General features: G+C 40.0%; 1 protein-coding gene across 1 annotated transcript in view; it reads left to right on the top strand.

Moving 5' to 3' along the window:
* Positions 1-12,102, top strand: part of itga8 (integrin, alpha 8) — a 51,318-nt gene that overhangs the window by 3,142 nt on the left and 36,074 nt on the right. Inside the window, exons 3-9 of the mRNA XM_007572688.2 lie at positions 510-610; positions 691-814; positions 3,856-3,917; positions 4,359-4,404; positions 6,815-6,940; positions 7,076-7,120; positions 10,540-10,583. Coding sequence (XP_007572750.1) covers positions 510-610; positions 691-814; positions 3,856-3,917; positions 4,359-4,404; positions 6,815-6,940; positions 7,076-7,120; positions 10,540-10,583 — 548 coding nt within the window. The remainder of the gene's footprint in view (positions 1-509; positions 611-690; positions 815-3,855; positions 3,918-4,358; positions 4,405-6,814; positions 6,941-7,075; positions 7,121-10,539; positions 10,584-12,102) is intronic.

Here is a 12,102-nt window from a genome sequence, read left to right as displayed (position 1 = left end):
GTGCGTGCGCGTGTGTGTGTGCGTGTCCGTGCACATGTGCTAGAGCAGAGTTCTTAATGAGGAGGGGTCTGCGTGTGTCTGATGAGACCCAGCTGGTCTTTTAAAAAAGTGTTGGAAAATATCTTCATCAACTAAAACTCATACACCAAATAGGACATTTTATAGAGATTTCCAGCGTGGAATCTAAGCTGTCCTCCTTGTGATCTTGTCTCAATCTGAGTCAAGTTTCTTGAGTGTTACTTGTTTATGAGAGAGCTTTAAGAGAAAAAAACAAAGCCACCATATCCTGTCAAGTGTTAGTCTCAGGGGGGCAAATGGTGTTTTGCTGTGTGTGTGTGTTATAGGCCTGTTTACACTTGCTCATTAAGGACAAATGATCACAGACCACATTACCATGGTCTACGTCAGCTTTTACAGCAAGCACTTTGAAATCTCTGTTTTGTTGCTGTTTTTTGTTTTTATGCCTTTTTCCATCCTCCCATCTGTCCATCTACCTCTTCTTCTACCAGATAACAGAATGATTAAAGTAAACGGCACCAGAGAACCTCTAGAGTTCAAGTCCCACCAGTGGTTTGGAGCATCAGTCAGGACGCACAAAGGAAAAGTGGTGGTGAGTAGACACAATGTCGACGTAACTCTTAAAGTTTGGAGGTGTTGATAAAACGAAACTCAGAGATTTACTCTTTGCAGGCCTGTGCACCTCTCTACCACTGGCGGACGGTAAAGAGAGACGGGGAGAAGGACCCTGTGGGAACCTGCTATGTTGCTGTCCAGAACTTCAGCGCTTATGCAGAGTATTCGCCCTGCAGAACCAGTAAGTAAATCTGCAGTTTCACCTGCAAAAGCCTTCATCTGCATGTTGCGCTTTTAGGTGTTTAGATTATACTCAACCTTGGTTTTTAAAAAGCGAATCGCTACAGAAATTGATGACGTTGTGTTTTGCTGAGCTTGTTTTGCAGCGGACATCAGAATTATTATTTCATGACTGAAAGAGACACATTTCAACCATGGTTTAAACAGTGGTGAAGAATTAGACCAGAAATAACTCCACTGAATAAAAACATAGAATTGTGCAGAAGCTTATGATTTATTGCAGGTTAAATGTGTACACATAATCTCCCACTGATATTTGGCAGCGACGGGTTTCCCGTGGCCATCAGCAATGTCCTGGCAGAATTCTGGGTGAATATTTGACCACTCGTCAAATTGGAAATGACAGAGTTCATTTGAATAGGCTGGTTGACGTAGACGGTACTGAGATTTAGGCACAGCCTACAAATTTCCAGCAGGTGAGCAGGACTTTTCTAGAAGCTTAATCCTGCCCGATGTTCCTTCTTTACCCAGATTTGAGATAATTGTCCTGTTGGAAGACTCTGCTTCAAGACAAGATAGTCTGCAGTCATTTTGCACATTCTTTAAAATAGGAGTGAGGAGTGAAGAAAGAAATCCCTGGAAAAGTGATATTTCAAGTCCAGGAGCAATGTTTACTGCTCTGCTTGGTGGGAACATTTATATAACTGTGGACACTGATATTAGCTGGTTGGTTAGGTAGATCTTGCAATTGGCAGATGTACAGTCATACTACTTGCATCTTGACAACTGCTTTTTTAGAACAATGTAAACTGATAAAAAGTTATGGCTGGGTCTTCTTAAGATTCAAGGTGTTAGTTCTTTGTTTGAGATGTAATTGTTTTAAATAGCTGTGTATTTGTTGCTATAAAATCAAGCAAAAATCCTTATACATGCAGGCTTTTAAATATTTTTTTAGTGTTTGCAAAACATTTGATATAAAAAAAAATAATAATAATTAACAGGGAGTCCCAGAACTTTTCCTTCTCTGACATTTTAAGACACAGGAACTGCATGGCAGTAATTTCTAGCCGTCCAGAGACCATAACCTTTGAAACCTGAGCATAACCTAATGCCTGTACCCAGCCAGTGATCACACTGGTGATTATTTTTCTCTCATGAGATCATCGCTAAGACATTGTATTTATTCTTTTCAAAGTTTAATGAGGTACATGTGAGATACTTGAAAAAGAAACAAATCAGCATGACTAGACAGAAACAAGAGGGCAATTTCTGTCTCTTCTTTCCCCATAACAAATCACCTCGCCCGATCTTTCATAAGCCCCCACGGAAACCTAAAAAATAATCTCTTCATCAGCTAATCAGTCTCTCTCTCCTCAGCCCTCTTCCCTCTGTCATCACAACTGTACGTTAGATTTATGGCACCCCTCGCACCCCCTCACCTCTTACCTACACGTCTTCTTTTCATGCATCCAACCCTTTTCTGTCTCTTTCACCGTCTCCATGCGAGTCTCTAAAGTCTGTAAGTAAATACGGCACACTGCCAAGATGTCACGATCTGAAGAAGTGACGGCAAACAGGTGGTACGAAGTAAACAGCAGATAAAATCTCGCCCTTGGTGTGCCCTCCATCATGCTCACGCTTTTTATACACACGTCCTCTCTTTGGTAACTGGCTCGGTGTTAAATATTTCAGTTTACGTTATTTATGTCTGCGCTGACTAATCAAGACATGAGTAATTGCACCGTAAACTCAGCAGTTCCCATAGGGGAATATTTTGAGGAGCTTTGAGGACCGGGCAACTTGAGTCTGTATTGTGTGCTGGAGGCAGCGTTTTCTGCCATCAGCTGTTTTTTTTTCCCCCTTCATATTAACATATTTTGGCGGCCGCTCAGACCTCTGCTGTAACTGACTTATTGTTTACTCTGTAAATGCTCTTGTATAGTCACGCATCATTAAGTTTCACCTCAGGCTGCCAGGGAAATGAAGACAAATTTATGATGCACACGGTAAGTTTGGTGTGTTTATGTGCAGTTAGATTATATCATTTAGAACAGACAAAAAGATGATTAGTTTTTTTTTTTTTTCAATGTGAGATTCAAGTTTCTCTTATTGTTGGGATGAGACATCCTGTGTTACACTAAAACAGTCTAAAAATTCAAGCCAAGCACATCCAGCAGATTTACCAATTACGCTGATTTTGTTTCACGTTTTTATGTGAGTACTTGCTCACTTCACAGAAGATTTAGAACCAGCGGTAAAAATTGTAGCAGTGGTTTCGGTAAATTATGCTGTAATAGCTGGTAAGATGTGAAATCCCTTTAAAAAATCATCATATCCAGTGAACTTTCCACATTTTTGTTGGGATGTTTTGCAAAGCCGCCACAATGTAACAAAATTGTGAAAGGTGCATTTTTTTTTTCAAAATGTTTAATAAATGAAAATCAAATCCTGGCGTTCTGTGTATTTAACCTCTTGAGTCAATACTCTGAAGAAACTTTCTGTTCAGCTGCCAGAACGTGTCGACTATCCTTTCTCAGCTACAGACTGACATTATTTCAGCTTCTAACCTGTCTTCTTCCAGAATATCCCTTTATTTATCTCTGTATTTATCCAATTCCCTAGTATCTCTGACTGTCTTCCCTACAGCATGATACTGCCACCACCGTGCGCCACAGTGGTGATGGTGTGACTTGGCTAGTATTCTTTGATCCTCGTGAATGGCATTTATTGAACTTCACTTTCTGATTAGGTGACTCCAGTTACACGAAATTTTACTTAGTGGTAAAAAAAATAAAAGGGGCTGGACATCAACACTTTTTCCAGGTATTATGTTAAAAATACCTGGAACCAGATATCCCTTCGTCTGCAACCAGACGAAGGGATATTTAGTTGGTTCTTCACCTTGTTGCCAAAATCTGGGTATGCTTTAGATTTGCTGTTCATACAAAGCAATCAAATCCAATTAAAAAAAATAAATAAATAAAAATATTTAGTGAAAAACAGTCTTCCATACATTTTGCATGTGTTTTCTGTTACTTTCAGATGATCCAGACCCAGAGGGACAGGGATTCTGCCAGGCTGGTTTCAGTGTGGATTTCACTAAGGTAAAAACCTGCAGGGTGCATCACAAGTTTTCATCGGTACGATGTCCTGGATTATCAAATCGAAGACCTTCAGAGATTTATAGATGTTGAGGAGGCTCTCTTCCCTGGAGAAGCCCCGCCTCCCAAAGTGACCCACTGCCTCTTAACATGCCCACATTCTTTCACTGTAAAATCAGTGTGAACCTTGGCCTCTGCCTCATGGTCCAACTCTACCCTCCTGTACAGGAAGCTGTCATTCTCTGCAGGATGTCAACAGGCATGACAGCAAAAAACATGTGTGGCACACGCCCACACACACACACGCCCACACACACACACACACACACACACACCTATAGCCTCCATGACAAAGCCAAACAGTGTAACTCTTCTGTTTGCACAAAGATGTGCAGATTACTTCATCAATTATGGCAAACTGACAGTTTTTTTTTATCATTGCAGGAGGGAAGGCTTGTACTAGGAGGACCTGGAAGCTTTTACTGGCAAGGTAACTAAATCACCAGTGTTGAAATGATAGAGAATGATCGGTATGAGATCTAGCAGTGAAGCCCAAATATGCACACTGATGCACTTGCTGAATCTTTTCTTTAAAAGGTTTGAGATAGTTTCTCTCTCTGCCGCCTTTTTTCCCCGCTTTTTCCTCCCTTGCTCCTTTGCTTAATGCCTCTCCCTGGCTGCGGTCGAACAGGAAGTGGGTGTTTAGGTGCTGTAATGAGCTGATCGGGGGTGAAATGGAGTGTGGAGGAGCTGCCCCTCTGCTCAGAGATATAACACAGGGTGGTTAGGGAAAGCCTCAGAGAAAGGGGAATAAAATAGGAGAGTGCACACAGTGAGGAGAGAGAGTAAGCTAGAAACGAGCTTTACTGTAGTTGTGACAGATACCATGGTTCTTCACAGAGAAAGATGAGAAGTTAGGGAGTGTTCAGATGGTAAGACAGAGGAGAAAAAAGACATGCATGGTTGACTAAAGCGGAGGGATAAAGTGTCTTAATAGGTGTAGCTGGAGTGTGACAGAGAAGCCGTTGGAGTGTGTCTGTACTCCTCCAGCTCCAGGTGCTTGAAGGTGTTTAGGAATGTGTGTGGCAGCCAGAAATAGAAAAGATGTGCACCTGTTTCTTAGGAACATGGAGACTGTTATTGATCACTCACACACACTCCTTTCTGTGTTCTTTGTTATCAAATCCCAAAACTTACTGCTGATTATTTTGAGCTGGAGACGTACCAGACTTATAGTTTTCTAGCTTGATTTACAGTGTTGTTAAAACTCACTTACTGATACCAAATTTGGGCATTTTTTCTCTATTAGATTAATATTAATAAAAAAATTTTTCTCTTTTATTAAATGAACTGGATATTTTACACAACATTCTAAAACAGCAGCAGGTCCCAGTACTTTCTCTCTCTTTCTGGTATTGGACGGGTGTTAGTACAAACAACGTTGAATTGGAATATAAAAACTTGACTACATGCTGCTTATAAGCTCTTTACAATTTTATCTGTGTCATTTTTTGCCTCGGAGCTCAAAACTGCAACATAATAATAAGAAATTAATATATTGTTTGGAGAAATTTACCAAAAAGTATCACATCATGGTATGAGTAAAACCATCACTGTTTTAGGGAATCACAGCAAACAGAAACGTTATTTGTTCTGCTTAATTTAACTGTAATCATGACATCAAAAGCCTGTGTTGTTATTTTGGTACATAGATTTAAACAGAAGTATAAACTACTACTTATGAATTTAGTAGTAGTTTTCAATTGAGCATTGTGAAAATGATCAAACCCCCTTTTGTAGCTTTACCATTAAACTAAGCTGATATGATTTGGTTAATTCAGACTACATGCTCTAGTATCGATCCTTTAAAAAGCAGGTATATTGTGAAACGTGTAAGTATGTTTGTATTTATGTCCTTCCTGATAAATAAAATATCCAAATGCATTATCAAAATCACCCAAATCAATAAAGTATTTTTGCAGATGGCGAGTATATGCAAACTTCTGACATGCGCTGTCGTATTAATGCTGTCGCTGCTGCCAGATGTTAAATAATGAATGGTCCGACATGCAAGACCCGCATTACACACGCAACATAAAAAGCTTAATGGATGGTTCCCTCTCTGTCTGCAGCGTAGCGAGGCAGGCTGCCTCCTGTTAAAACACTTCCTACAAATGTTTATAAAAGCACTCAGCCCGGATTTTTATGGCCTCTAATATGCACTGATTATCTTTAGCCTTCGGCCTGATTCATCATAAAATAAGACTTAACATACAACCTTGTTATCGCCAGGTGTGAAGAACGTCTCAAATCAGCAGCAGTGACTCATGCATCTGTGTTAACAGTTTGTCTCATTAATCTGAGGGAGGTTTAATATTGACTGGACGTGTTAGCTTGAGAGATAAACTCAAAGCACGGTGGGAGAGGAACGGGAGGGGGGGGGGTTAAGAGGGCACATTTTCCTTCCCGACAGTTCACTCACACATAAAGGAGGATTTATGGAAGGTGGAGGACGACCACAGATAAAATCATTTGTTTGTTTAACCTCTTGTTGAACAGCAGAAGAAGGGTGTTGGTTGAGTACGCACCTATCATTTATAATCCTCTCTGCAGAGAGAAGTGGAGGATTTGTGATTTTTTTTTTGTTTTTCCCCAGAAAAACATTGGGATATTTTTTTCTGCTCTTTCTTTACCAAGAATGTGTTACTTTTACTCTGGGAATGGTTCACATGGAGCGGGCAACCAAGCCAAACTTTAGCAGCGGTGCTCCCCTACTAAGCTCCCATGTGGTTAAAAGCGCTGTCCATGAGCAGATGTCTCAAGGACTCTCTTCTTTCTGTTTGTTTTTTTTTTCTCCAACAAGCTTGTGTGTGTTTATGTGTGTGTGTGTGTGAGTGCAGGTCAGGTGATGACAGCGGGGATAGCAGAGATACTGAATGGCTACTCTTTAAAGGCGGTCCTGAGACGAGTTCCAGGAGAGAAACAAACCGGAGCTGCTGAAGACACAAATGACGACAGTTACCTCGGTAACCCTCAGGAACGCACTCGTGCATGAAGCATAAGCTTAATGATAACCGGCCTAATTATCAAGAATTAACAACATCATATACCAAAACCATTATTTTTCTTAAGATTAACTCCAACATTGTGTATCTCTTCAGGTTACTCTGTGGCAGTGGGAGAGTTTACAGGAGACTCAGAACAAGGTGAGCAGACTAATAACCAACTGCAGAGAAAACCTGATCAGGATTTCTAGGAATTATTAGTAATCAATGATTTTTAAACATAACACAGTGGACAGTTTCTCCTTTCCGCCGGCTAAAAATATATTTTTATCTTGCCACAATGTATGGAAATCAAAGAAAGGGCAACCATCTCCAAAGATCATTTATGGCATTGGGACATCTCAGTCAGCATCACAGCAGACAGACTCTATATATCTGTCAATGGATTGTTCTACATGCATGGCAGTAAAAAGCTTTTTCTGTCCTACCATCACAAACATAATCCATGTGCGGGTGTGTTAAGTTCCTCTGCCATACTGGACTTGGGCTGAGAACTGGATAACTAACACTCCTGGTGTGTTTGTCTTAAAATAAAGTGGAAAAGTGCCTCATTCTATTAAATAGAGCAAATGAAACGTGGACCACTTTTGAGCCCTTAGTTTGAGTTCATGGCAATGTAAATGTTTTGAAATGTCAGGTAAAATCTATGGATAAACAAAAAAAATCAGTCTTCAGCATCTTCTTCGACAGGATAAATCAACCTTCTTCCATACCTGAACCTAAATCCTGGAGAAAACATGTGGGATGAGCTAAATGGAGTAGAATATATGCAATGAGCCAGCACTCATGATGTTCTAGAGTGATTGTGCAAAAATGAAAAGATCCTTCTCTCTCTGTAGGCTTCAATTTAATGAAATGTTTAAAGAGAAGAGTCTCTTTGCAAAAGAAAGTTTCACAACATGGCTACAAGTAAATGTCACAAAGTTTGTCGATTTAAAAAAAAAAATATACCAGAAGTGCCATTAATTGAAGAGATGAGTGAGAGAAGATTTGACACAATAAAATGTTTAATACAGTGATGGATAAGGAGTGGACGATGCTATCTTGGCTCAGAAGCAGTAACAAGCGGTCGTCTCAAACCATCTGGGTCATGACCTAGGAGGGACAAGGCTTTAGGAACCCCTGATAAAGGGATTTCCTGTCCACCGTTCTGACTGATTAAGATGATTGCTGACAGACTTCACAAACCTTTTCAGGTCAAGAGCTGATCCTGGCTTTCGTCTGGAGGTGATGAAATATGGGATGCAAAGAGATGCAGGCACGCACAAAAACAACAAAAAAAGAGAGGTCTCGTTTCTGTGCTTAAAGGCACAATCAGAGGAGTCTTCCAGGAAGAGACACGTGGTTTTTTTTAGGTATGAGTTTCAGTCTGGGAAATCTATTGTTTGGAAGTGTTGGCTTAAAAGCAAACATTATCTGGCTCCAATCTTACCGAGACATTATTCCACAGAAGTTACACGATTTCCTGTGTTTGTTTGGCTCCAGCTGGTACACAAACATGGATTTTATGTTGGTATGGATGTGTGAAGTAGTTTCTAGGAGAGCAAACTGTTTTTTTAAACCTAAAATGTGTATGTTGATAAAGTGTTACACAGATGCACCAATATTTAAGGTAGATGTTTAGTATCTTACAGCTTAAACAACAAAGAATATATATATAGATCTGATTCTGAGTTTGAACTTCTTAGCAATCTAAAATGAAAAAAGGCTTTGCAGAGCCTTGCAAAAGTGTTCGGATTCCTTCAAGCTTTTTTTTTTACGCTGTCACTCTGCAACCACAAATTGAAGTGCTATTTATTTAGGTTTTTTCCATGAAGTAGGCAACTGTGAAGTGGAAGAACAGAGACAGATGGTGAAAATATTTTTTTTACAAACAAAAAAAGTGGGAGGTACGTTTGTACTTTGCCCTCCTGAGTAAATACAATGTAGAAGCAACCATTCCCTGCAATTAGTCTTTTGGGGGTACGTGTCTACTAGTTTCGTACATCTGGAAATTAGACGTTTGCAGCTTCTAAAAGGTTTTTGTGGTCGAAGGCCTGTCACAGGTTTGTTTTCGTCAGTGTTCTGCTCAGTCCTTCCTCCTACCATCTCTGACCAGCTTCCCCTTCCCCCTGCTGAAGTAAAGCAATTTCTCAGCATGATTCTGGCAATTTCACATTTTACAGTAGGGATGGTCTGTTCAGGGTGATGGGCTCTGTGTTTCACCTGAGTTATAGATCTCTGCTGCTTCTTCAGAGTTACCTTTAAAGCTGTCAGGTTTAAATGGACAGTAGGTTTGCAGTTGTATTTTGCTGTTTATATTTTAGATGATTGGCAGAGCATTGTTTCTGTGGGATATTTAGATTTTGGGATTTTGTTTCATCACTTAAACCTGCATTAAGCCTGCACTGCAACTTCATCAGCAACCTGTCTGGTGGTGTGTTTGTTGGTGCTGCTTCTTCACTAGCAAAGCCATAAGGACATTCACAGAACAGCTATAATTATATTCAGATTAATAAGACTTTTATGTAGGCTGATTAGACAGGATTTTATTTCAGGGTTTCAGAGTGGAGAGGAGTGAATACAAATGTGATATATTTCAGTCTTCCATTTGCAAACCCTTTGAAAACTGTATAGTTCTTCCTGTGCATAATGAGTTTATTTTTTATTTTTTCTGTGCATTGAAGTCATTGTGCATTGTGGTTGTAAAGTGACAAAATGTGAGAAAGTTCCTGGGCTATAAATATTTTTTCAAAGCTCTGTACGTAGGAATGTGCAAGCTGTTTCGCTTTTCTTCTTTCAACCATTTCGGTTTCAACTTAAAGTTCTAAAGTTCATTTCATTGTTTTTTTCTGCAGTCCAAATAAAAAGCACAAGGAATTTCAGCACCAAAGCAGCTCTTTTTTTTCTTACTGAAGACAAATCAGACAGAACACCACAATCGTGATATTTTTCCACACAATTTATAGCTTTCTCTTCAAAGAGCATCACCACACAGTCTGTCAAAAAATTTCAAGAGAGCTACTCCCCATTTTCTCAGCCATCTTTACCAATCAGCATTCAGTGGAAACTCGGTGGAACAGCTCCGCATTTGCATGCCCTCATACCAACCCTGCAGAGGCTCTGAACACCCTCAAGCACAACACATGTCACGGAGTCTTAAAGTCAGTCTAAAGAGGCAACACATGCTCACTGATGCGCTATGTTGTGGTACAAAGCCCCTTGTGGTCGTGTTCTTTAAACCACCGTCAGACTGGAGAACTGGTTGGAACTGGGAGTTCAGAGCAAAGATGGAGCGGGGAATTAGTCTGGCGGTCGAGTCTGCTGGGTTCAGACCCACGAGGCAGGAAGTCGGGGCTCTATCTGCTCTCTCTCTGGGTGGGACCCTCTGATCATCCTCACAAGTTCAGAGCGCTGCACTCATCAATCACCGTTAGGGAAGAGTCTGAGTGCCCAGTCGGTGGGGTTTGGCTGCGGGGTCGATGGGAGGGCGGCGGCCTCCCAGATGACGTTTTATCGGGATGTTTTCATTATCTGTGCACCATTTTCACACAAATTTAAATACGTCTTTATTCTCCTAGAGCTTATCACTGGAGTCCCAAGAGGAGCACAAAACTTTGGATATGTAAGTATGGACAGCAGAATGCTTTGTGCCCAATAATTCAGTTAGTAAAATGTTATTTAGATCAGATTGTTCACAGTTCACAGATGTCAAACTGTCATTTTGACACCAAACTAAAACACTCAAACGTATTGATCTTGTGCATTAGTAGTTATTCAGAACCCACATAAATATCATACAGTTTCATAATCGCAGGCATTCATTTGTTTGAAATTGTATTCATGCTATTGAGTTTTAATTTATTTATTTATTCATATTGTAGCCCCAAATATGTCTTTTTTTAATTAAATAAAATATAAGCAAATGTTAAAAATCATGCAGCTATTTTCAGTTTTCTCTACCTGCTTTAGGGGACTTGTTACTCATGAAGCTAATTTTATGTTTGTTTAATTAATGGATTCTTCTGACATTTTGTCATAAGTCATTGTCCTACTGGGACAGCAAAGGCTGCCTGTTGGCTTTGTGTTATTTCCCTTTGTGCTTTTTACCCTGCCTCTAATCTGAGAGGAGAGGAAAAAAAATCAAATATATTCTCATTAGTAATCATTAGAATGCAGTTTAATTCGTCTATTTTCATTTTATATCCCTATTGCAGAGGGCACAGTATATCATAGATAAATAATGTCCAGTGTGTAATATTGCAATGACAAATAATAACTTTAATCCAATGTTTGGTCTGCTATTATATTTCATGTGTGGTACATTCGTGGTCTCCATAGCAATAATGTAGATTCATCTAAAGAGAACAAAACAATTCAAATCAGAACTTGTATTTATAGATTTATTACACACAGTGATATATTTAAATGTTTTATTTCTGCTCATTTTGACATTTATGGCTCGCCGATAACGAAATTCGGTATCTTAGAAAATTCCACTATTACATAAAACTAATGAAAAAATGACTTTAATACACAAATGCCTACTGGAGAGTTTGTCCCTGCAGTCTAGGTCAAGGCTGCTTCTCTTCATGACTTTCTGCATCGACGGAGCAGAGCGTGGATGAGATCATCCATTGGTTCAGCTGAATGATCTTAAAGACGCCCCAGTTGTTTTAATGGCAGCCTTCAGTTCATCTATACTTCTGGTGATGGTGTTTCTCATCTTTCTGGAAAATACCCTATAGATTGTCTGTGACGGTTTAGTTCAGGCCAGCTTGCTGACCAGTCAGGCACAGTGATACCATCACTCTTCTGTTGGTACCGTGAGCAGTGTGCCAAGTCCTGCTGGGAACTGAAATCGGTATCGCCATTGTTAGCTGTGTTGGCTTTGAACTTAAAAACCCAATGGACCAACACCAGCAGGTGACATGACTCCCATGTTATCCTTGGACCTCAAACAGCTTGGATTCTGTGCTTCACCAAAATTCCACCGACGCTTAGGGGATCTTGATTTCCAAATGAAACGCAAACTTTACTTTCAGCAGAAGCCCTCCTCCAGAAAGGAGGACCAACAGTACAGTCATTTTCTCCATCGTTCAGGTAAAACTTTCCCGCTATTTCTTGTCCAGGAGGGGCCTATC

This window comes from Poecilia formosa, unplaced genomic scaffold, assembly GCF_000485575.1.
Source record: "Poecilia formosa unplaced genomic scaffold, Poecilia_formosa-5.1.2 Scaffold306, whole genome shotgun sequence".
Lineage (NCBI taxonomy): Eukaryota > Metazoa > Chordata > Actinopteri > Cyprinodontiformes > Poeciliidae > Poecilia > Poecilia formosa.
The sequence above is the reverse complement of the archived record's forward strand: the minus strand, read 5'-3'. Positions and strand labels throughout refer to the sequence as shown.